The sequence below is a fragment of the Haliotis rufescens genome, unplaced genomic scaffold (genome assembly GCF_023055435.1).
Source record: "Haliotis rufescens isolate VD_foot unplaced genomic scaffold, xgHalRufe1.0.p SCAF_79, whole genome shotgun sequence".
Lineage (NCBI taxonomy): Eukaryota > Metazoa > Mollusca > Gastropoda > Lepetellida > Haliotidae > Haliotis > Haliotis rufescens.
Genome location: NW_025964371.1, coordinates 322,295 through 345,955, shown reverse-complemented (window position 1 = coordinate 345,955; position 23,661 = coordinate 322,295). Strand labels below are relative to the sequence as shown.

The following is a 23,661-nucleotide window of genomic DNA, read 5'->3' as shown; positions in this document are numbered from 1 at the left end:
CCGATGCGAATTATGAAAAAAACCAGATGTTTAATATTGCGGGAAACGACACACACCCTTGACGTACGATGACAAGTACAATCAAGATAGGCATCGAACCCATAAGCGACAAACATAAGATGCTGCAGCTGGGGACCAATGACCCCCTCCCCCGATATCAATGATATCAAATAAAAGCGACAAGACTCTTTCCATATTCATAAGATATCTCTGCTGAAAGAAGAGTAAATTGTACGATTCTGACTATTTCAGCTGCGTTAAGCACAAAAGATGGGACTTCAGTCTGGTCGTTCTGAAGATACTATGTCTCTGAACATGCACGTTAATGATATATGCCAATACCCCAAGAAACAGATTGTTCTGACAATGCATGTCTTCCAGGATAAATGCTCTGAAAACGGTTGGCGATTTGCAAAGGACATCAAGTAATGGCTTTAACCCGTATCACGATACTGGCACTGTTAACGCACAAGGATTTTTTATAAATCTCTGGTTTGTGTCACATCGTCTTGTTAAGCACTGTGATGACCAAACACGTGGCAAAGATCAAGTCGGTTTCACACATTTTTGTCATCGCTGAATCATGAAAAGTTCAAGTTTTAACCCTAAAACAAGATGTATTTTGCCATCAACAGATACACACACGAATAAATCTCCCCAGGCTTCAACGCCTGGCTTAATTTATTCAAGTCAAACTGGCTAAAGCTTGGTGTTTTCTATGTCCTCTGGGATCGCCACCATCATCACATCCCCGCGTGTGTTCACCTGACCCCCCATGGTGTCAGCCAGGGGCTGGTCCTTCGTGTCCTTCATTACGACAGATAACACTCCACAGACGGCCATGGTCGAACCAACAATGACGAAAGGCACCACGAGGTCACCATCTCCCTGTAAAAATTAAATTGAAGGTTTTCATCTGCAGTGGTGTTATGTTATGTCAAAATCTAACACACTAGTCGTTGATGATTTTTTTCATAATGTACCAGGCAATATTTGCATATTACATTAATGTCTCAAATTTAGTTGTGTTATGTCTAATAGACGGTGAGTGGACACATATTTGGAAGCGTATTGAATGCTCTAGTGGGATGTATGACAAATCAATGCAAAATTCTTTTTTTTGTTACGTTTTGTCCACACTGCTCTATGTGATAATAACTATATCCGTTGGCAAAGTTGAATGACAGTCACCTGATGACGGAGCTGAGTATCATTCATGTCATTCATAAAATAAAAAAAGCCTGAATACCAATAGTTATTTCAGTATCATCAACGCTATATGAATATAACAATTAGATCTTACACAAAACAAAATGTCACTTTCATAACTAGACTCGGGGGAGTGACTTCTGCTTACAACAGTATTCCAGTTATATCACAATGTGTCAGCTTAATATGGGAGGAATGCCCGAGGTGATGCAGGTGTTAGACGTTTACCACAAGTTGACTAACCTAGAAACATAATCGGGGCAAACCGAGATTAAAACCAAGGATCTTAGGTTCCTGGCGTGTCCAAGGGACACAACTCTGCACAGCGAATTGCGACACCTTAGAGTTATTTACCATCCATGCCACTTTTGCACAAAGGAAGATATTTCTATACAGTTGAAAAGAATGTCCGACATCTTACAGTCAGCAAATATCCCCACGGCATCGGCTCAATGAACTTTACTGAACAATAAACAATAAACATACCCCTGCAAAGACGTATGGAGCGATCATGCCACCAACTCGGGCTGCTGAATTAGCTGCTCCGTAACCCAAATTTCTGTAGGAAATGTAAACAAAACATTGAAAATACATTACCACAATTTTGGCAAATATTAAGGGCTGTATGATAGCTGAACGTTATTGGTTGTCACGTCAAAGTCCAATTATGTACTTCGTGAATAACGCTATTTATCAGCCACATACGATAGAGACATCATGTCCTGAATTATAACGTGTACTGTACCTTATGACAGTAGGGTACGTCTCACTTGCCAACAACCCGTAGGCAGCCCAAGCTCCACCAACACCGAGTTTGGTCACCAGAGCCAAGAGGTTAATGATGACTCCCTGTTCGTCTTTTGAGACTGAAACATACGTACGGTATTGATTAATTTGACAGAAAAGCTAATTCGAAAATTACCTCATAATCACAGTACTGATTCATGTGATAATACAGCTAAATTGAGCACCACTTCATATTCACGGTATTGATTAATTTGAGAGCACACAGCTAAATCGAAAATTACCTCATAATCACGGTACTGATAAATGTGACAGCACAGCTAACTGGCGCACCACTTCATATTCACGGTACTGCTGAATGATAGAGCACAGCTAAATCGCACATCACTATAAATTCACAGTATCAATCATGTTGAGAGCACAGCTAAATCAAGCACGACTGTTGATAACAAAGATAAATCAATTACCACTTCTTACTGAATTGTAGAGAAAGTACGTCATGAATGATGTTACAAATAAGGCGACAGTTAATAGTTCCAGTATGACGTCTACTGAAGTCAACAATGCACTGATGTGTAGGACTCAAAAGGTGAACTGCAGATCCTAAAATATATTTCACTGGCACATATCAATTTGTCATGCAGTTCAATTCATGACAGTAGGACGGACAAATGAACTTTGCCATTACAAACCGCACCTGTTTTCGCAATGATTGCAACACCAAAAGCAGCGGAAGTGGCAACAGCAAAGAAACCAATCCCTGTCCATTTTCTACCAAATCTACGAAACATAAGCAATGAGGTTGATGAGTGAACGAGTTCAAACGTAACGTCTTATCAACAATATTTCAAGCATGAGAAATGGGGTTAACCAAACAAACGGACATGATGTTAGTATTGTACGTGTACATGTATATGAATATATGAGCTGGATTCATTACAAAACATATAAGAATAGCCATACTGTCTGGAAGTAATATGAAGCACAAAACCACCGGCAGCACTGTTTACACAACTTTTGTCGTACACAATTGGGAGTAGAAGCTGCTAGAATGGGTGAAGACTGAAAAGAAACCCACATTCTTCTTTGAAAATGTGGATGTGGAGAGCAGGACATGCCTACCCTTTTCGCGGGACACCTGATGTCATAACTGATTTTCAGTTATCTATTCATATGATTTCGCCATTACATTGCCTTTTACTCCCAAAGGTATCTCTTTCGGTATCTATTCTAGACTAGTTATTCCCTGGCGTGCATGTACACTAAGGGACAACTCACTACTTCAGATAGATGCCGTTGTTGTTTCTTTCTAAACTCGACTTTGAAACCTTCTTTAAATATGATAGATGCGGTCATCTTCAGTTATGAAGATGTCATCATCTGGAAGCTTCAGAGGATGATACAGACAGTCGATTGATAACAAAGGTATTTACACCTGGAGTTGCATTTGAGTAACATGAGAAAACAAAATTGTTATTTTTTACTTTATGAATCCAACAGTACCAGGGTGTTGTCGATGTTTTTTTCAGACATACAAGTAGGACACGAGTAACACATTTTGACCTTCTTTACCCTACGTATTGGCTTAAGAAAATTAACCTGTGATTTCAAGCGGCCTTGTCCACGAGCTGAATTTAATTCTAATGCCACAACATGTGTCAATGCTATTGTCTTGAGACCAGGCCAACGATTTATAAAAACAATAAAAAGTACCCGCTGATCTCCTATTCACACAACATTGGGAGAAACAGTTTTATCTTGTGATGATACCCGTTGGAAGCCGGAGTGAGTGAGTGAGTTGGGTTTAATACTTCTTTGAACACTATTCAAGTTATATCACGGCGTGTCAGCTTGATGTAGAAGGAAAGCCTGCAGTGATGCAGGTCTCAGACGTTTATCACTTCGGTGAAACCCATCAGCACGGAGGTGGTGCTGACAAACCCAGAATATATCCAGAGCAAAACGGGATTCGAACCCACGATCATAGGTTTCTGGCGTGCCCAGGGGACGCAACTCTGCACAGCGATTGGCAGTGCCTTAGAAGACTTGGCTACCCATGGCCTCGAGTGAGCTTTAGAACACATTGCCAACAACAAAGCGACTCATGGATCGGCTGGTCAGTCTCCTTGACTTGGTTAAGAGGGTGTCTTCGCACCCAACAGTGTGGACCATTGTCCATAATATCAGTCACTGAATCATCCGGGCCAGGATCGATGTGCAGAGCATTGCCTGGAATAATACTGAATATGCGGTTAAATAACATGCGAACAAATACACCTAGAGATGAGATTACTTGTTGTTTGTGAAGAAAGTCAACACAGTAGTTGGCACTTCCACCACTGCCAGAAGGAAGATGTTCAGATACAGGTTGCCTGCGAGTCTCACTGCACCGAACGATATCCCATAGTACACCAGCGACATGCACATCCTGCAGGACAAATTATTGTGTAATTTCCTTTATAAAATGTCACCAACAAAACGACACCAGTTTGTCGATTTTTCAGAGATAAAATGCAGATCACAATCGGAAAGAAAGGCATTCCTCTTCATTTTTGAGTAATTTAACACATCTGTGAACAATATTTCCGTGATATTACGAGCGTCAGCTTTTTACGAGAGGAAAATTGCCCTCATCTTTGATGCTTATAGGCAAGGCATGTCGAAATTATTCGACTCATTGGCTTTTTCCATATCCTTCCCCTGTAAATAAACTGGTCTAACATAGAACCGCTTGGGTATTTTGTACAACAATGTGTCACACCATGCCAAGTATTTGTAAATTTTGGCATCTTTTCTTCACTTAACACATGTATTCCGTTTCATCGCTCCATCTCCATATACCAAGGTACACAGAATAGTATCTACCCCCTCTCATACCCGATCCACTTCTGTACTCACCAGATGAACTGTATGACGAGAGACTTCCAGCAGATGCTCCAGCCCCTGTAGATGTCAAGGTAGGTGTACCTGCTGCCAGACGCTCTCAGTTTCTGCTCTTCTTCTGCCACTTGTTTCAGCAGCTGCAGTGTGTTGGTGGGCTTCTGTCTTTTGTTGTATCGACTCATCTGATCCACGACTTTCTCAGCTTCATCAGTCCGCCCTTTTACAGCCAACCAGCGCATACTCTCTGGGACAAAGCTGGCAGCGTCGGTGGAATTAAATCAGTAAAACTAAAAAATGGTTGGTTAAAGCATTAGCTATATTTTCAAGATCTTATTTTGAACGAATATGGTTGAGAATGGTAGAGCGAAATCCTTCCTTTTCGAAAACCAAAAATGAAAATACCCAACCTTTAAGTCTAACACTAATGATGAATAATAATGGAAAAAAAATATATGAAGAAGGAAAACTGATATAGAAAAGAAATTGATGCATGAGTGACGAAAAGGATGTTCGATGACATTCCCAATTTTGACTTGTATCATATGTTCTCGTGTTTTACCCCATGTTTACTTCACATGCGTGTGCTTTTGATGAGAGCCACCGGTAGGGCAGGATCCCTTTATCTTTAAATGAACACATTGTGTCATTACTTTGTGATAGGGATTCAGGATGTATTCAGAGTCGTGGAATGTGGGAGGAGATGTATCCCGTTTATTTGCACGAGGAACCGAATCTCCTTTGGTGACTATTAGATAGTTGAACATATTTTGAATAATGCAGAACGTAAATGACACTTTTTGAATTTGAACATTGGCAATCACTATATATCGCCAATCATAATTTGAGTTCCAACTTTCTCAGGCTTAATTTCGGGATACCGGGATACTTACAACCATCCGGCGAAGAAGGGGAGATGAAGGGCAGCCAATATGATGTGTTGATGAGACCAGTCAGGCCTCAACCAGCTCGACAGGGCAAAGACACATACACCCGTTACCCAGACTGGCATTGCCGATGCAATTGGTCGCCATTTCCTTCCAATGAACTCCATGAAATACGGGTAGCTTACAACCAGAAGAGAGCCAATCGTCATCCCGATGAGAAAACGCAACACTGTAAACATCTGCCAGTTGACGGAGAATGCTGCCACCAGATTGAATCCACTTTGAAGGACCAGGCTGATGAAGTAAGTCCACTTCCGACCGAGGACGTCAGCAGACTGTCCGCCAAACAGTGCCCCAAAGAACACTCCGGCCATTTGAACTGATGTGATAATGGACTTGAGAATATTCTGGTCACATATGAGATCCCACTGCAAGAAAAAAAAGACATTTGATTTGTTGAAATGTTGATGAGATAAGATGAGATAGGATGGCAGTTATGAGTTGATCAACTGAACCTAGGTAATGTGTGGCTTTGTAGTATACATTTACATAAACATAAATTGTTAAGTTCATTTGATTATGCAGCTAGGCTTCAATAGCAATCAAATACTAGTAGCCAATTCCCTTCCACTGATTTACACGTCTGAATTAAATAAGGAGACCAGTGAGACCGCCTCATATGTTTCATATTTAGATCTATGCATAAAGATACAGAACTTTTGAGATACAATCGAGCATGCTTCTTCGACCAAGATTTCAAAGAGCTCATACGACTCTTGCTTAGAACTTCTTTGATCATGTTACAACAAAAGTTGTATGGTAGGCATGCGGACAACGTTTCCAAATTTCACACATCAGTGCCAACAATGATGTCCAATGCAATTCCCTATTTAGACTTGTACCATATTTTCCCATGTTTTGGGTTTGTTTTTTCAGGTGATCAATTGACTTGCCTTTGTATGTGTTTGTAACAGGTGCCAACAGTGGGGAAGGATACACTCGCCTTTTGAGATCACCTGATATCATCACTATTTGATTGTGATTCATAAACACACGCTCACGATAAGATCGGAATTGTACAATTCCTTTGCTTTATTCAGATATATCTATTGCATATGGAAAGGGTTTTGTCGCTTTATTGGTATAGGCAGCTGTACGGCTGATTTGACGGCTAGCTCAAAAGGCGAGAGTTATATCAGACAAAAAAACACAGAAAAAGGTTACACATGTCGTGTATATCCTCCAAGTGCCTTGGATGCAAACACTGCCTGTTGTGATCGAAGTCGAACACGTCGATCTAGAGCATCTACAAATATTTCACTTGGAACGATGAGTTATATACAATATGTTCTGTGTTATGACACTGGAATAGGGTACCCTGTTTCTATTCCTGTATGATCAACAAGATACTAAGTACTTCATCTCTGCAGTAGAGTATCTTAGTAACAGTTTCTCGTTTCTCCCGATGACCCAACGCATTTTTCGATGGTAATGTCAGGAAGTGAATACTGAGATGCAGTGTTCAAAGGTTTCCCCCTCGCCACACGGACGTGGGTTGCTCCAATCCATATCATTCAGTGGCTCGCTACACGAGTGTGGGTTGCATCCATAGCATACTATGGCTCGCTACACGAGTGTAGGTTGCTTCCATAGCATACTATGGCTCGCTACACGAATGTGGTTTGCATCCATATCATACTATGGCTCGCTACACGAGTGTGGGTTGCATCCATATCATACTATGGCTCGCTACACGAGTGTGAGTTGCATCCATATCATACTATGGCTCGCTACACGAGTGTGGGTTGCATCCATATCATACTATGGCTCGCTTTATGAGTGTGGGTTGCGTCCATATCATACTATGGCTCGCTACACAAATGTGGGTTGCACCCATACATATCTGAGTGCTGTCTGTCTCCAATTTACTGTCATTGGCCGAACCAGGCTGGCAGAAAAATTAAGTGAGTGAGTGAGTGAGTGAGTACTGTTTTACGCCGCTTTTAGCAATATGCCAACAATATTCCAGCAATATCACGGTGGGGGACACCAGTAATGGGCTTCACACATTGTACCCATGTCGGGAATCGAACCCGGGTCTTCGGCGTGGCGAGCGAACGCTTTAACCACTATGCTACCCAACCTCCCCAGAAGAATTAAGAACACAAGGAGTGATAGCAGTAAATCGTTTCACTATGAAGTCTAGAGACGGTGACATCATCCCGCCCAACACATATCTGTTTACCTTTGCACTTTCAACAATTCCTAAGTCTATTAAAGCTGGTTATCTGAACATTGGAGTGGAGGTGTATGTCCCTAATCCACTCCGGTGGTTCAAGTGCCAAAAGTTTGGTCACGGCTCAAAATATTGTAACCACTCTGTAATATGTCAACGTTGCGGCGGTGGACATGAGAACACAGATTGTGATGCAGAGATAAAATGTGCAAATTGTAAAGGACAACATCTGGCTTCTTCAAGGTTATGTCCTGTGTGGCAAACCCAATCACAAATTCTGAAGGTCAAACATGAAAAAAACATTTCATTTCAAGAGGCAAAGAAACTTGTTGAGAACAAATCTCCTCCAACATCACTAAATAAAACATATTCTGCAGCTGCTGCTCGTACTGTTACACAAACTTCATCAATCTCTATTCAGACAGAATTGTCCTGGGTTAAGTCAGATCAACCTGTCAGCATAACTTCTAAAACATCTTCCACCCAAACTGTGAATCTCTCTGAACCAGACAATACGGTGTCTGCTGCTGAAGTGCTTGTCACTAAAGAATCTAATGCTGTAGAACCAGACATTCAACCTTTGACCAGAAAAGAAAGGAAAAAAGTACTAAAAAACAGATAACCAGGAACTACTCATCTTCAGAGATAGTTGTCCAGAACTCCTTTGATGCTCTGGACATGGATGTAACCCCATCGTCACAGAGCAGTAGTAGAGTAGAGTCCTTCCTCCTCACGTGTACGTGAGTGTTAACCGATTGAGCCACCATGACTCAATCGTACACCTTAATTCAATGGAATTGTAGAGGATTTAGGAATAATTTTAATGATTTACAGCTTTTAATTCAAGATTTTAAACCATCAGCTTTGTGTTTACAAGAAACATATCTTAAGAACACAGATAAATGTGATGTCAGGAAATATAACATGTATAATCTCTTCTCCCCTCCAGGAGCAAAAGCCACTGGAGGTTCTGCAATCTTGGTGAGACAGGACATAATCCATAGAGAAATTCATCTTACCAACAATCTTCAAGCCGTTGCAGTCCGGCTAACATTTCACATCGCCTTCACACTTTGCTCTTTGTATATTCCACTATCTTCTCCCCTTCAGCAGGCTGATCTTCAGCCTTTATTTGACCAACTCCCTCAACCCTGTGTCATTATGGGTGACCTAAATGGACATAACCCTCTGTGGGGAAGTGATGATACCAACGCTAAGGGCACGGTCCTTGAAGATTTTATAACAAACAATAATTTGTGTATATTTAATGATGGTTCAAACTCGTACTTACATCCTGCAACAGGGACTTATTCAGCATTGGATCTGTTACTTACAGATGCCAATTTGCTGAACGAATTTGACTGGTCAGTTCATGATGACCTGTGTGGAAGTGACCATTTTCCCACATTACTAAAAACTATTCTTCCAACTTATGAGCCACCTTCAACAAGGTGGAATTTTAATAGAGCAAATTGGCCCTTATTTCATACTCGTTGTTTTGAAACACTAAAACCAGAAACTTTCCATAACATTCCAGGCCCTATACAGATGTTCTCAGAACAGTTAAAACACATAGCTGATGAAACCATTCCTAAGTCCTCTGTGAACCCGCACATTCCCAAACCATGGTTTAGCGACGATTGCAATCAGGCTTGAAAGCGTAGGAAAAAGGTAGAAAAGTTTTTCCGCCGACACCCTACGGTCCATAATTTGAATATTTTAAAAATAAATAGTGCAAAGGCAAGACGAACATTTAAACAAAATAAACGTCAGTCTTGGAGACATTATGTCTCTAGAATCAATTCCTGCACACCTATATCTAAACTGTGCGATATGATTTAAAGAAATAAAGGCAAGGGTTCTAAATCCAGCTTTAAACATATCAAAGATGGTAATAATATATTAATGGATAAATCCGACATAGCAAATAAATAAGGCGAAACTTTAGCCAAGCAGTCTTCATCATCCATTTATGATCCCAAATTTCAGAAATTTAAGCAACTGGAAAAGACTGCAACTGGAGCTGATAATATTCATTATCAGCTTTTAAACCATTTGCCTGAATCATGTCTCCAGACACGTTTAACTATATTTGATGATATTTGGACATCAGGGATTTTTCCTCCTTCGTGGCATGATGCAATTGTAGTCCCTATACCAAAACCTGGACGGGATCATACAGATCCATCAAATTACCGTCATGGTGGTCTACCTTCAGCTGCTGGCGATCTATAGCCTGTTTTTATCTTGTATTGTTATGTATAGTGCTATTCTCTTTTATATTTCCGTACTAGTTTTATATCTTTTTCTGTGATGAATCTAGTAATGTTACTGTTCTTCGTTGACAGGTTTTTATACAAGTTTCAATATATGTATTATGTTTAAATATTGATAGTCATGATATGGCTGAAATATTGCCGATGTGACTTAAAATTTAACTCACTCACTCATTCACACTAGCTGCGTTTGCAAAACTATGGAGCGTATGGTGAACAATCGATTAGTTTGGTGTTTGAAAAATAGAAGTACCATTGATCATCTTGTGCGTTTAGAATCATTCATACAAAATTCCATTTTAAAAAACCAACATGCTGTATATATCTTTTTCGATTTAGAAAAAAACTTATGATACAACTTGGAAGCATGGCATTTTAAAAGATCTTCATGATTTTGGATTGCGAGGTCGTTTGCCTTAGTTTATATCCAGTTTTTTAACTGACAGACAATGTCAAGTCCGTGTGGGTTCAACCCTGTCTGATCATTACAATCAGGATCAGGGTGTCCCACAAGGCAGTATTTTGTCTGTCACTTTATTCAGCATTAAAATTAACAGTATCTCCAAGGTATTGAAAGACTCCATTGATGGGTCACTCTTTGTAGATGACTTCAACATATCTTGTCGTGGCAAAAACATTCATACAAAAGAAAGGCAACTGCAGATTTGCCTAAATAAAACCCAAAAGTGGTCGCTTGAAAATGGCTTTAGATTTTCTAAAGCAAAGACAAATTGTATCCATTTTTGTCGAAATTATACGGTCCATAATTTGAATATTTTAAAAATAAATAGTGCAAAGGCAAGACGAACATTTAAACAGAATAAACGTCAGTCTTGAAGACATTATGTCTCTAGAATCAATTCCTGCACACCTATATCTAAACTGTGCCATATGATTTAAAGAAATAAAGGCAAGGGTTCTAAATCCAGCTTTAAACATATCAAAGATGGTAATAATATATTAATGGATAAATCCGACATAGCAAATAAATAAGGCGAAACTTTAGCCAAGCAGTCTTCATCATCCATTTATGATCCCAAATTTCAGAAATTTAAGCAACTGGAAAAGACTGCAACTGGAGCTGATAATATTCATTATCAGCTTTTAAACCATTTGCCTGAATCATGTCTCCAGACACGTTTAACTATATTTGATGATATTTGGACATCAGGGATTTTTCCTCCTTCGTGGCATGATGCAATTGTAGTCCCTATACCAAAACCTGGACGGGATCATACAGATCCATCAAATTACCGTCATGGTGGTCTACCTTCAGCTGCTGGCGATCTATAGCCTGTTTTTATCTTGTATTGTTATGTATAGTGCTATTCTCTTTTATATTTCCGTACTAGTTTTATATCTTTTTCTGTGATGAATCTAGTAATTTTACTGTTCTTCGTTGACAGGTTTTTATACAAGTTTCAATATATGTATTATGTTTAAATATTGATAGTCATGATATGGCTGAAATATTGCCGATGTGACTTAAAATTTAACTCACTCACTCATTCACACTAGCTGCGTTTGCAAAACTATGGAGCGTATGGTGAACAATCGATTAGTTTGGTGTTTGAAAAATAGAAGTACCATTGATCATCTTGTGCGTTTAGAATCATTCATACAAAATTCCATTTAAAAAAACCAACATGCTGTATATATCTTTTTCGATTTAGAAAAAAACTTATGATACAACTTGGAAGCATGGCATTTTAAAAGATCTTCATGATTTTGGATTGCGATGTCGTTTGCCTTAGTTTATATCCAGTTTTTTAACTGACAGACAATGTCAAGTCCGTGTGGGTTCAACCCTGTCTGATCATTACAATCAGGATCAGGGTGTCCCACAAGGCAGTATTTTGTCTGTCACTTTATTCAGCATTAAAATTAACAGTATCTCCAAGGTATTGAAAGACTCCATTGATGGGTCACTCTTTGTAGATGACTTCAACATATCTTGTCGTGGCAAAAACATTCATACAAAAGAAAGGCAACTGCAGATTTGCCTAAATAAAACCCAAAAGTGGTTGCTTGAAAATGGCTTTAGATTTTCTAAAGCAAAGACAAATTGTATCCATTTTTGTCGAAATTATAGACCGCATAAAGACACGAAACTATTGTTAAACGGTGCCCCCATCAAGGTTGTTGAGGAGACCAAGTTCTTGGGTCTTATTTATCGCCACTTGACGTTTGTACCTCATATTTAATTGCTTATAACTAAATGCTTGAAGGCTCTTGATCTACTTAATGTTGTTGCAAATACTAAGTGGGGTGGGCATCAGTCAACCTTACTTCGCCTGTACAGATCCCTTATTAGATTTAACCTAGATTATGGTTCAAATGTATATGGTGGAGCTGCTTAAAGTAATTTAGAGAAATTAGATAGCATACATCATCAAAGACTGCGGCTCTGTCTTGGGGCATTTAGAACCTCTCCTGTAGATAGTCTGCATGTGGAGGACGATGAGCCTTCACTTGCACAACGCCGACTAAAATTATCCCTTCAGTATATAACTAAATTGCGTACAAACCCATCAAATCCAGCTTATAACTGCGTCTTCCATCCTCTTAATGAGGATCTGTTTCACAACAAACCAAAACTTGTACCGCCACTTGGCATTTGGATCAAGTCTCACATTGCAGATGCAAATATTGACGTAGACTTAATATCCCCATGCCGTCTTTTGTCTACTCCCCCTTGGCAACTAGTGAGGCCTGAAGTAGACCTGTATCTCACTAATTATAAAAAAAAATCTGAAACAAATCAACTAATGTTATGCAAGAATATGATCAACTACGATCCTCATACAATACCTACAAATCTTTATTTACAGATGGATCCAAGGATGGTGACGCTGTTGCCAGCGCCACTGTCATTGGATCCAGGACTATATCAAACCGAATACCTGATAACTGTTCCATTTTTACGGCCGAAGAAAAGGCCATTTTCACAGCATTAGAATATTTCAATAACCAATCAAAACACAAACAATTCATTATATTTTCAGACTCACTCTCTTGCCTTCAAGCTATTACCAATCTATCTGGTACGCATCCGATTTTAATCACAATTATTGAATTGTATAATGATCTTGCTACTGGCCAATATGACATTGTTTTTTGTTGGTTACCAAGCCATGTTGGAATCATTGGTAACACAATTGCTGATGCCCGATGCAAAAGCAGCTCTCAACAAATCTGTGACACCACTTCTGATACCATACAGTGATTATAAACCTGTTATTAGATGTTACATAAGGGATCTCATGCAGAAGAAGTGGGACACCCAAGTAGGTATAAAAAAATTAAATGAAATTAAACCAATTATCGGTTATACCTACTTGGGCTATCAGTCCAGATTTGAAGAGGTCATTATGCGACGATGTATTGGCCATAGGAGATATACACACGAGTATTTGTTGAAAGGTGACGATCCTCCGTTTTGCAACTCTTGCGATGAAAGAATCACAGTCAAGCATGTCCTGCTTGACTGTATTAATTTTGCCACCACAAGGGATAACTATTTCAAAGTTTCATTCTTCAAGGATCTTTTTAATCTTAGTTCTCATTCAGACATCGTTTTTTTAAAGGAAATTGAATTATTGCATAAAATTTGAATGATATATTCTGTACATAATCAGTGTTTTTTTATAATTGGTTGAATAAAATTAATAACTGAGATTGCTTGTGGCTGTATCCTCAAAGGGAGTTAAAGTAGTGTAAAATTATTGTCCCCCTGAGAGGATATGTAAGACCATGTCTTTCAAAGTATATTCATTTCAGCCGCCTTTTTAATTGCAGTATATATGTTCCTTTAAATCGTGGCTAGATTTGTCAAAAATCGCCAACAGCTGAAAGGACTTGCTTCAAGAGTGTGGGGTGGATCTATGTCATACCGAGGCTCGCTTCATGACTGCGGGTTGCGTCCATATCATACTGTGGCTCGCTACGAAAGTGTGGCTTGTATCTATAGCATACCGAGGCTCGCTATGACTGTGGGTTGCATCTGTATCATACTGTGGCTCGCTACACGAGTGTAGGTTGAATCCATATCGTACTGTCGCTCGCCTCGCTACACGAGTGTAGGTTGCATCTATTTCATACTGTGGCTCGCTACACGAGTTTAGGTTGGATCCATATCCTACTATGGCTCGCTACACGAGTGTAAGTTGGACCCATATCAAACTGTGGCTCGCTCAGAAAGTTTGGGTTGCATCTATATCATACTATGGCTCGCTACATAAGTGTGGGTTTCATCCATATCATACTGTGGCTCGCCTCGCTACACGAGTGTAGGTTGCATCTATATCATACTGTGGCTCGCTACACGAGTGTAGGTTGCATCTATATCATACTGTGGCTCGCTACCACACCTCAAATGATACACGGTTGCAGTTTGACTGAATTAAGGCTACCTACCTCGCTGGCGACAGTATTTATATCCTGGATGTATACATAAGTCTGGGTTGCATCCATATCATACTATGGCTCGCTACATAAGTGTGGGTTGGGTCCATATCATACTATGGCTCGCTACATAAGTGTTGGTTCGATCCATATCATACTATGGCTCGCTACATAAGTGTGGGTTGGTTCCATATCATACTATGGCTCGTTACATAAGTGTTGGTTTGATCCCTATCATACTGTGGCTCGCTACATAAGTGTGGGTTGCATCCATATCATACTGTTGCTCGCTACATAAGTGTGGGTTGCATCCATTTCATACTGTGGCTCGCTATGCAAGTTTGGTTTGCATCCATATCATACTGTGGCTCACAACAACACCTCAGATGTTACACGGTTGCAGTTGGACTGAATTAAGGTTACCTACCTCGCTGGCGACAGTGTTTTTATCCTGGCTGTACACAATCTGACAGGTTATGTTGTCTGAGGTGGGACACAATTTCAATGTGACGTTGTTCATGTAGTCGGTCTCATCAACAGAGGGCGCTGTAGCTGGGACACACCACCAATCTGGAGTAGTCCCCGCAAACGACATCATCAACATCCCCCACGCCATCAGCATTTTTGGACCGAATATGAAGACAACCATGAGGATCTGGAAGCGGGACATGCCCTCGACGGCCTCGATGATGTCGTCCGTGTGCATCCTTGTTATCGTAGCGTCTCCACTGTTTGCAAAGGAACAACGGGGTAGTATTGTATTGATTAAAAAAGGTACATCACGGGGTTAATACTGTTGTCAAACGTTACTGTGATCTTAAGGCTCTAGTTATAACCGAACCTGCATGACGGTTTGGTGACATACATATTTAACTGTGTACACAGCAATCCAATTGTCAGGACAGACGAAGGTAGCTTGATATTGTTTTACTGCGTTGTTGTCTACTTCAAGCTTTGAAATGTCTTTCCCTTTCAAATTGATATTCACATCTATTTTGGAAAGAAAATCACATTTCACGGTAACTTGTGTAAATATATATAACGTCGACGCCAGAGAACAACCAGTCTCGAGTATCAGTGATGACACTAGGTTCGCGACAATGGAAAGTATGCCTAGCCCTACCAGTAGTACCCGTCACTCACACAATCTGCGTGAACACGTAAGTGTATGTTCATATGGCAGAACTCCTGCCATGCGACGGTGTCCTGTAAAACTCTAAATACCGGTACACTTTAGATATTTGGTCATATGTGAATCTAAATAGTCCCAATATCGAACACAAAGATCAGGGGCCGTATTTATCAAACAACTTAAGTCATAAATAAAACTTAAGTCAGTTAAAAAAACTTAGTTTTCTTGTTTTTTTACTTAAGTTTAGTGGAAAAACTTAAGTCATATTTATCAAAAGACTTAGACTTAAGTTTTGTCATTTTCTGACTTAACTATTAAGACTCACCTTGCTAGGCTTAAATCATGTATGTTTGACTTAAGTCATGTAAAATGGCTGCCAGACGCAATTCAAGAATATTTAATGAGAGAAGAGATATACTACATTCATTAGATGACAATGAACTGATACAGCGGTACAGATTTGATAGGAACAGTATTGTTTATATCTGTGATATCCTTGAGCAGGAGTTGAGTCCTATAACACAGCGGAGCTGTGCCGTGTCCTGCGTTACGAAGGTGCTTGTTACTTTGCGTTATCTTGCCACTGGCAAGTTTCAAATGTGTAACGGTGATGACCATGGTCTGAGCCAACCCACTATATCTCGGGTGATTTTCCAAACGCTTGACTCCCTCACAAGTCACCGTATCCTTCGTAGATTTGTTACCTTTCCTGTACAACCCCAAGAAATAAGACGCCATCAACAGCGCTTCTATCAGACTGCCAATTTCCCGGGTATTGTTGGGGTAATTGATGGCACCCACATTCAGATTCAGGCCCCATCAGTCAATGAGAAAGAATTTGTCAACAGGCATAATTACCATAGTGTAAATACACAAATAGTGTTTGACAGCGACGATCATATAATCGACATCGTTGCACGTTGGCCTGGCTCAACACACGACTCCCGCATTTTGACAACAAGTGGGTTATGTCAGATGTTTGAGGGGAACCGGCTACCAGTAAGTTGTCATCTGCTTGGAGACAGTGGCTACCCTTGTTGGAGATGGATCCTAACACCATTTTTGCGTCCTCTCCAAGGACCACAGACAAACTACAACGGGTATAAATATTACTTCGTTCAGTTCACTACGAGCACTCAGCAATAGAGTGACTTCCCCTGGTTAGGTAGAATACTATCTCAAACCTAAAAACGGAATGGAAGAGTTACACATATTTGCTGTAAAGTATTATTCAGTATCATTCCGTTTAATTCCTACTTAAGTGTCGTAAAATTATGTAAGTCGCAAATCAGGTAAAAAATATGTATGATTATGTATTCATCAGTAAGAAATATTAATCATTTTATCTCACTTCTCTTTTATGTATGAAAACATACTAGTATGAAGCATTGATTCTATGAAATATAACCACACACATAACAAGAAACAGCAATATTAAGGGGTTTGCAATATGTTGTCATTATAATGACCAATGGATTGAAAATGTTAGTTTCTATCGCTGAGAACATAGCAAAATGTGTTCTTCTTTTTCTTATACTCCCAATTTAAATTTTATATGATTATCTGCTAATAATGATTATTCATTGCAATTGTCAGATCACATAAGAAAACAAGGAGTTGTGTGGAGAGGGGAATTGGGCAGCTGAAACGTCGGTTTCATGTTTTACATGGGGAAATCAGACTTTCCCCACAGAAGGCGTGCAAGGTATAGAAATTAGAAAATGTTTTCATTTCTTTTTATTCAATTTCAGTAAAAAATGGAGAGTCTTCATAGACTTACACTTTAATGGAATTATTTCTTTTTCACATTATTATTGTCAGGACTAGATATACTGTAGGTTGATAAATAAACAAACACAATACGGTGAACATTAATTTTTTATTCAATGAAGACAGTAACATTTCATCAATATGACATTAAACTCACTCACTCACTCACTCACTGTCATGTGTTATTGTAAAAAAAGTCAACACAATTTCATAATCTGTATCTGTATTGATGTTCAATATTCATTTTCTTTTGACTTATTTTATATCTAGCTTAAGGGAAAAAATTAGGCAAATATATCTGAGATCAAACAGTACATAGTATAACATATTTGAAATACAGACCATACATTTCACTCTTTGTCAAATTCAACACATTCTAGAAATATTTGTCATTAGATTAAGGCCACATCAGTTCATGAAAGGGTATTGAATAGGCTTTTTAAACATTTTTCTAGGTAATAACTGCCTGTGCAGTGCTGCATAACCTCAGCAAAGACAGGAATGTGCCTATGCCAGTTGTACATGGAAACAGCCAATCCGGACAGCTAAGGGCACAGATGCAAGGTCTATCAGCCATTGCACCTGCAGCAACAGGGTTGAGATATCGGGAACAGTTTGCAATCACCTACTTTCCATGTAAGTTATTTCCTGCTACTATTACTATTACTCTAAGTATGCACTTAGTATTAATTTAAATTTTCCTAAGGGACAGCCCATTTGATATTCGGGGGCGGGTGGGAAAAATACATTGTTGCAAGGTGTTTTTCTAAAAACATTTAGCTCATATTTTTAAATAAAGCGATATCTGTGTCTGTAGCTGAAAATCTATCTAATCTTGATACAAAATATAATACTAGCCCCTACCCCCAAGCAAATATCAAATGGTCGGTCCCCACTTGCGTGACATGAGCTTTACAGTCTATTCTTCTACTTTGTAAATTTTCTTTGTTAGATACTCTTTTCTTAATTTTAAACATTCAATTTCTAATACAAGTTTTTCTTTGTTTAATGCTTCCATAGAAGTCTGATTCTGGCACTGGCAAGTCCTCTCTGGCACGTTGAACACATTGGCCATGTCCTCAACTTCACCGCTGAAAGAAATATATATACATTATTTGTGTATTCGGAGCCTTGTGTTTTGCTTTTATACAGAGACTTGTCAATAATTGCAAATTGACTGCCTGTTGCAGACACATTGGGAAAGAACTTTAAAGAAGTATACTTTAAATTTTGATTTCATAAATATATTTTGGGGAGTATGTAACAAAGCTGACAAACATGAAATACTAAGTGATGCAATAATGTTAGTACAATATCAACATCAACATTTATGTCATTTGTACCTCTCTCTTGATGTCATGACATCAAGCAGTTGTAGGGCCGTCGAATCACAGGAGTTGGATATTCCTGTCAAAGACATGTTGTCCCTCCCTATGGCCTCTACAACTGCATCTGTGACAGGACTTACAGGGATGGGAGGTGGACCGCCTCCTGTAAGTGCAAGAAGCAGTATAGGTTATAGTGTGAATGGTGTTATAGTATTTAGAAACATATTATCACAAAACCAACACAATATAGAGACAAGTACTCTTTTGACCTTCAAACATTGAGATAGGTTTGTGTTGGTATAATTATACTCTTAATATACAGCAACAAGTTACAATGTAGGTCTTAATAATAACTGTGAAGGGATGACAATATCCTTTTTCCACTTTCACATTAACTATATCATTTTAGGTCACCTTTTTTATCAAAACTATTTAATAACTAAACTAATGTATCCATAAGTATGTTTACCAGTGGCAATGGTTTGCTGCCTTAAATTAGAAAAGGCTTTCTTTGACTGGCTCTTCAGGTTTTTCCATTTCTTTTCAACCTCCTCCTTGGTCCTCCTGTGCATTAAGCTTGCATTAAGGGTGTCTGTAATCATCTGCAATATAAACATAACAACTCAAATGAAAAACACATCAAATTACATTAATAATTTTTGTCAGTATTAAATCATGCTATATGCACACTGTACATTGTACCCAGTTTTAAGACTTAATTTCTGTCCTTGTGGTATTACACTCAAATTGATTTCTGAAATAAAGTACTGATTGAAAAGAGATATCTTTATTTTTAAACATGAGACCAATTATTCATGATGTTTTAAGCCTTTTAATAGTTTTTATGTCCATTGAAATATAAAAATTGAAGTGAATTATGTATCGTGATACATAGTGTATCATGAACTGAGTATTGCGATATGTATCATATTTTGTATCCAAAGCCCAGTTTTAGCAAAGCTGTTTCGACCAAAAATTATATGGGACTGTGTTACTAAGAAAATAATATTATTCATATTTCAGTATATTGTCATATATGTTTTACATTAATATTGTAAACAAGAGTATATGTGCATTACATAATATAACATTTCATCAAGTTCATAATATGACTATGCAGCACTAGATCGAGGTTGTATGAGATCCATCACAATATATTTATTACTAATTAATGCATAGGAACACATTGATTGGTCTTGATATGGAAATGACATCTTGACCCTGTAATAAGTTATTGTTAAATTAGTTAAACTAACTTAATTGTATGCTTTTGACATGAAAGTGATAGTAATGTAACTTTAGGATACTAACATGAGGCCTAGGACTAATGTATACTTTAGAAGCTAATGCAAATGCCCCAAAAGGAGTACAAAATGACATAGATCTAGGCTACTGGTTTGGGTTCAAAATCACCTAAAATTTTGGGTAAAAGTTGTTAGGGGTACAGACAATAGGCCTACCCCGATGAAGAAACAAACCACAGTGCAACTTGAAAAAGACGAATATAATTGTTTGGGTCTCATTGTGTAAATATGACCAAAATATATCATTCCCGTGGTACTGGACTTACGAAGTGTGATGATGGAAGGTTGGAAAACGTCTTGGTTATTATTCGACCACATGCATTCCTTGATACGCATTACGGCCTTGTCTGCTACATATGTATGTAAAATTAATGATGTAAGCAGCTAAACCTCTCAAAAAAACAGTAAAAAAACACTCACTACCTCACGTACCTGCCACGCCTCCTGTCGCTTCAAGGAGGTGATGCCGGGGCCAAACTTTCCTTCAAGCACCACCTTGTTTGATGCCACCAGCTCTGCTAGTAGTAACGATTCTTCTTTGGTAAAGTTTGGCCGTCTCTTTTTCGCGTCTTCGGTCATGGCGTGGGCCTATCTTGGAGCTCGCAGCGGTGTTTATTATCGTCTGCGCTGTCCGGGAATTCCCCGATGACGTTTTTCTCTCTCTTAGTGAAAAGAGTTCCACTGGTAGGCTAAAAATAGCTGGGATAGTCCTTAGTGATCACGTGTTTGCATTCGGTGAAATCGACTTAGTTTCTCACGGCAGACTTAGCTAAGTTTTTTACTTAGACGCTTCGTGAATACCAACTTAAGTTTTTGACTTGGCTAAGTAATTTTTCAGAAACTTAAGGTTTTTTTAAAGCCAAAACTAAGTTGTTTGATAAATACGGCCCCAGGATCGCAGAGAATTAGCCTTTGAGTATACCGTATTTTCTTTATTAAGAGTCTGGACTAGGTAGCTTTGATTAATGAAATATGCGGCAGGTCATTTAGTCGGTTCAAACACAGCGCATTGTACACATAGACGGAGTCCCTATTAGTACTATCTTAACATGTAGACCTGGGGCGGTATTCATAAAAGAACTTAAGTCTGAAAAAAAACTTAAGTCTTGAAAAAAACAAAGTTTTTTACCTTTTCTGACTTAAGTTTTAAGATTTTACTTAAGTCATATTCATGAAGCGACTTAGGCTTAAGTTTTACCAATTTCTGACTTAAATCTTAAGACTGGGTAGGGATAGGCTTAACTACAAGGTGTTTGACTTAAGTCAGTAAACAAAATGGCTGCCGTACCACTAGGTCGTCGTTCGTTTCATCAAAGAAGACAAAGTCTTGTTGAATACAACGATGAGGAGTTGATACGGCGATACCGTTTAGATGGAAATGGCATTAGGTACGTAGCTAATTTAATAGCAGCTGACGTGGAGCCTGCAACCAACCGTAACCACGCACTTGACGAGATACAAAAGACGCTGATCCCATTAAGGTACTTTGCAACGGGAAAGTTTCAGTTGTGTAATGCAGATGATCAAGGTGTCACCCAGCCCACCATTTCCAGAGTTGTAAATCAGTGTATCACCAGTTTGTCATCTGAAAGGATTGTGAAACAGTTTGTCCGCTTCCCCCTGCAACTCGGGGACATTAGGCGTCACCAAACAAACTTTTATCATATTGCGAACTTTTCCGGAGTTGTCGGGGTGATCGATGGAACCCACGTACAAATCCAGGCACCAACAGTGAAAGGAAATTGAATTCGTAAACCGACATCACTATCACAGCATAAATACGCAGATCGCTTTTGACAGCGACGACAGAGTCATTGACGTTGTTGCTCGGTGGCCGGGATCGACACACGATTCACGCATGTTGACAAACAGCGGGCTCTACCAGCTTTTCGAGCGCAATGTTCTCCCCATCGGATGTCACTTCCTCGGTGACAGTGGTTATCCCTGCAAGAAGTGGCTGCTTACCCCTTTCCTAAGACCATTGCCGGGACCACAAACAAACTACAACAGGTATGTAAAGTTTCGTGTTACGTTGCCGATCGTATTTAACAACTTAGAGTGATGTCCCTTGTATATACCTCGATTACATATTTGCCCATTGCACAAACGCAATATTTGGTCTGGATAATCGAAGCAAATACAAAAACATTCTTAAAAAAATACGGAATATTATTCACACCATAACCATATGTTTTTATTTCAAAATCTATTATTATGTCTTTGTTAGTTGTTCTAAATGTGCAAGTAATTATGTGCTGTTTTGGTAAACATGCTGAATATTTGTGGTAATTAGGAATATTTTTTTTAAACATTACCAGTATGAATTTCCTACATAATCCAAAGTGTAAATTATTGTTTTCACATGATCAAAATTATTTCTTCAACAAGTGACATTTATCAATAAAAAGATAAATATATATTTCTTAAACCCTGTTGAAGATTAATGTTACAGGTTACACTCTGATATGTTATGTTTTTTTCAGGTCACACAAAAGAACCAGGAGCATAGTAGAAAGGGCCATTGGTCAACTGAAACGCAGATTTCCTGTTCTCCATGGGGAAATCAGGTTAAAACCTGAGAAGGCTTGTAAGGTAAAAATTATGATCAACAAATGTTAATTTGTGTGCACTATTTATTTGCCACACAAATAAGTTCAACAGAACAAAAATGTAACAAAGCTAAATGACAATAAATATATAAAATAACAATTCCTAGAGAGGAAAGCAATGATTGAAAAAAGCAACAAGATTTTATTGAGTTACATAATTATTTCAAACATGGTTGTTTGAATTTATGTTAACAAATGCCATTGAGAATATGAAAACAATGCAGTGGCTCATCGTCTATTAAAGTTTGTACATGGACATGAACTTGTTCAGATTGACTTGTATCTAAATCAAGTGAATATATATACAGTTTTATATTTAAGGCAATAACAGGGCAGTTGTAGATTGGTAATAACTAGGAGCAGATAAGGGAAAATTCATAAATATTTGAAGTATAGAATTGTTAATGTGCATGTGGAGATGATCAGGAAATGATGGGGTTGTATGAACTTATTCGTTATTTACATAAACATTTGTATGTTCAACTGAGGCCATGTAAAAGCCTAAATGTTAAGTGTAATGATGTTAATTTATCATTAATGATTTCATATTTTAGGTGATAATAGCATGTGCTGTCCTACACAACATATGCAAGGACAGACATATCCCAGTTTCAACCACTGATGGGCATGATGGACTTGGCAGGCTTGATGGGCAGAATGGAGCTCAAGCAGTGACTGCTCCACCAGTAGCTGCACTCAGATACCGGGAGCACTTTGCCAATACCAACTTTCCATGTAAGATTATTTTATTTTAATTTTCAACATTTCCTCATAATAAATCCAATTTGTATCAGCAGTACATTCTTTGCAAAGTATCTTTAGTTTTTAATCATCTTAATTATCCCTCACCGTCTTAAATATGCAATATTCTAAATGCAATGT

General features: G+C 38.7%; 3 protein-coding genes across 5 annotated transcripts in view; 1 reads left to right on the top strand and 2 right to left on the bottom strand.

The window, feature by feature from the left end:
• Window positions 1–677: 677 nt before the first annotated feature.
• Window positions 678–23,661, bottom strand: part of LOC124152122 (organic cation transporter protein-like) — a 30,363-nt gene continuing 7,379 nt past the window's right edge. The window contains exons 3-10 of the mRNA XM_048388778.1: window positions 15,064–15,364; window positions 5,727–6,148; window positions 4,852–5,091; window positions 4,247–4,381; window positions 2,651–2,733; window positions 1,955–2,075; window positions 1,696–1,768; window positions 678–888 (exon numbers count right to left, since the gene is read on the bottom strand). Coding sequence (XP_048244735.1) covers window positions 700–888; window positions 1,696–1,768; window positions 1,955–2,075; window positions 2,651–2,733; window positions 4,247–4,381; window positions 4,852–5,091; window positions 5,727–6,148; window positions 15,064–15,342 — 1,542 coding nt within the window. The 5' untranslated portion in view covers window positions 15,343–15,364 and the 3' untranslated portion in view covers window positions 678–699. The remainder of the gene's footprint in view (window positions 889–1,695; window positions 1,769–1,954; window positions 2,076–2,650; window positions 2,734–4,246; window positions 4,382–4,851; window positions 5,092–5,726; window positions 6,149–15,063; window positions 15,365–23,661) is intronic.
• Window positions 17,634–21,060, bottom strand: LOC124126110. Of its 3 annotated transcripts, none has more exons than XM_046489528.2 (4): window positions 20,591–21,060; window positions 19,336–19,468; window positions 18,882–19,029; window positions 17,634–18,629 (listed from the first exon to the last, which is right to left on the bottom strand). In XM_046489528.2, the coding sequence occupies exons 1-4, from the start codon at window positions 20,747–20,749 to the stop codon at window positions 18,458–18,460; spliced, it is 612 nt and encodes a 203-aa protein (XP_046345484.2). In that variant the 5' UTR covers window positions 20,750–21,060; the 3' UTR covers window positions 17,634–18,457. The 3 variants fall into 3 exon arrangements, with proteins under 3 accessions (XP_046345484.2, XP_046345485.2, XP_046345486.2); XM_046489529.2 differs by having other exon boundaries at window positions 20,594–21,060; XM_046489530.2 differs by having other exon boundaries at window positions 20,603–21,060.
• On the top strand, window positions 22,029–23,534 carry LOC124124739 (putative nuclease HARBI1). Its single transcript, XM_048388777.1, has 3 exons — window positions 22,029–22,180; window positions 22,654–22,762; window positions 23,334–23,534. The coding sequence occupies exons 1-3, from the start codon at window positions 22,029–22,031 to the stop codon at window positions 23,532–23,534; spliced, it is 462 nt and encodes a 153-aa protein (XP_048244734.1).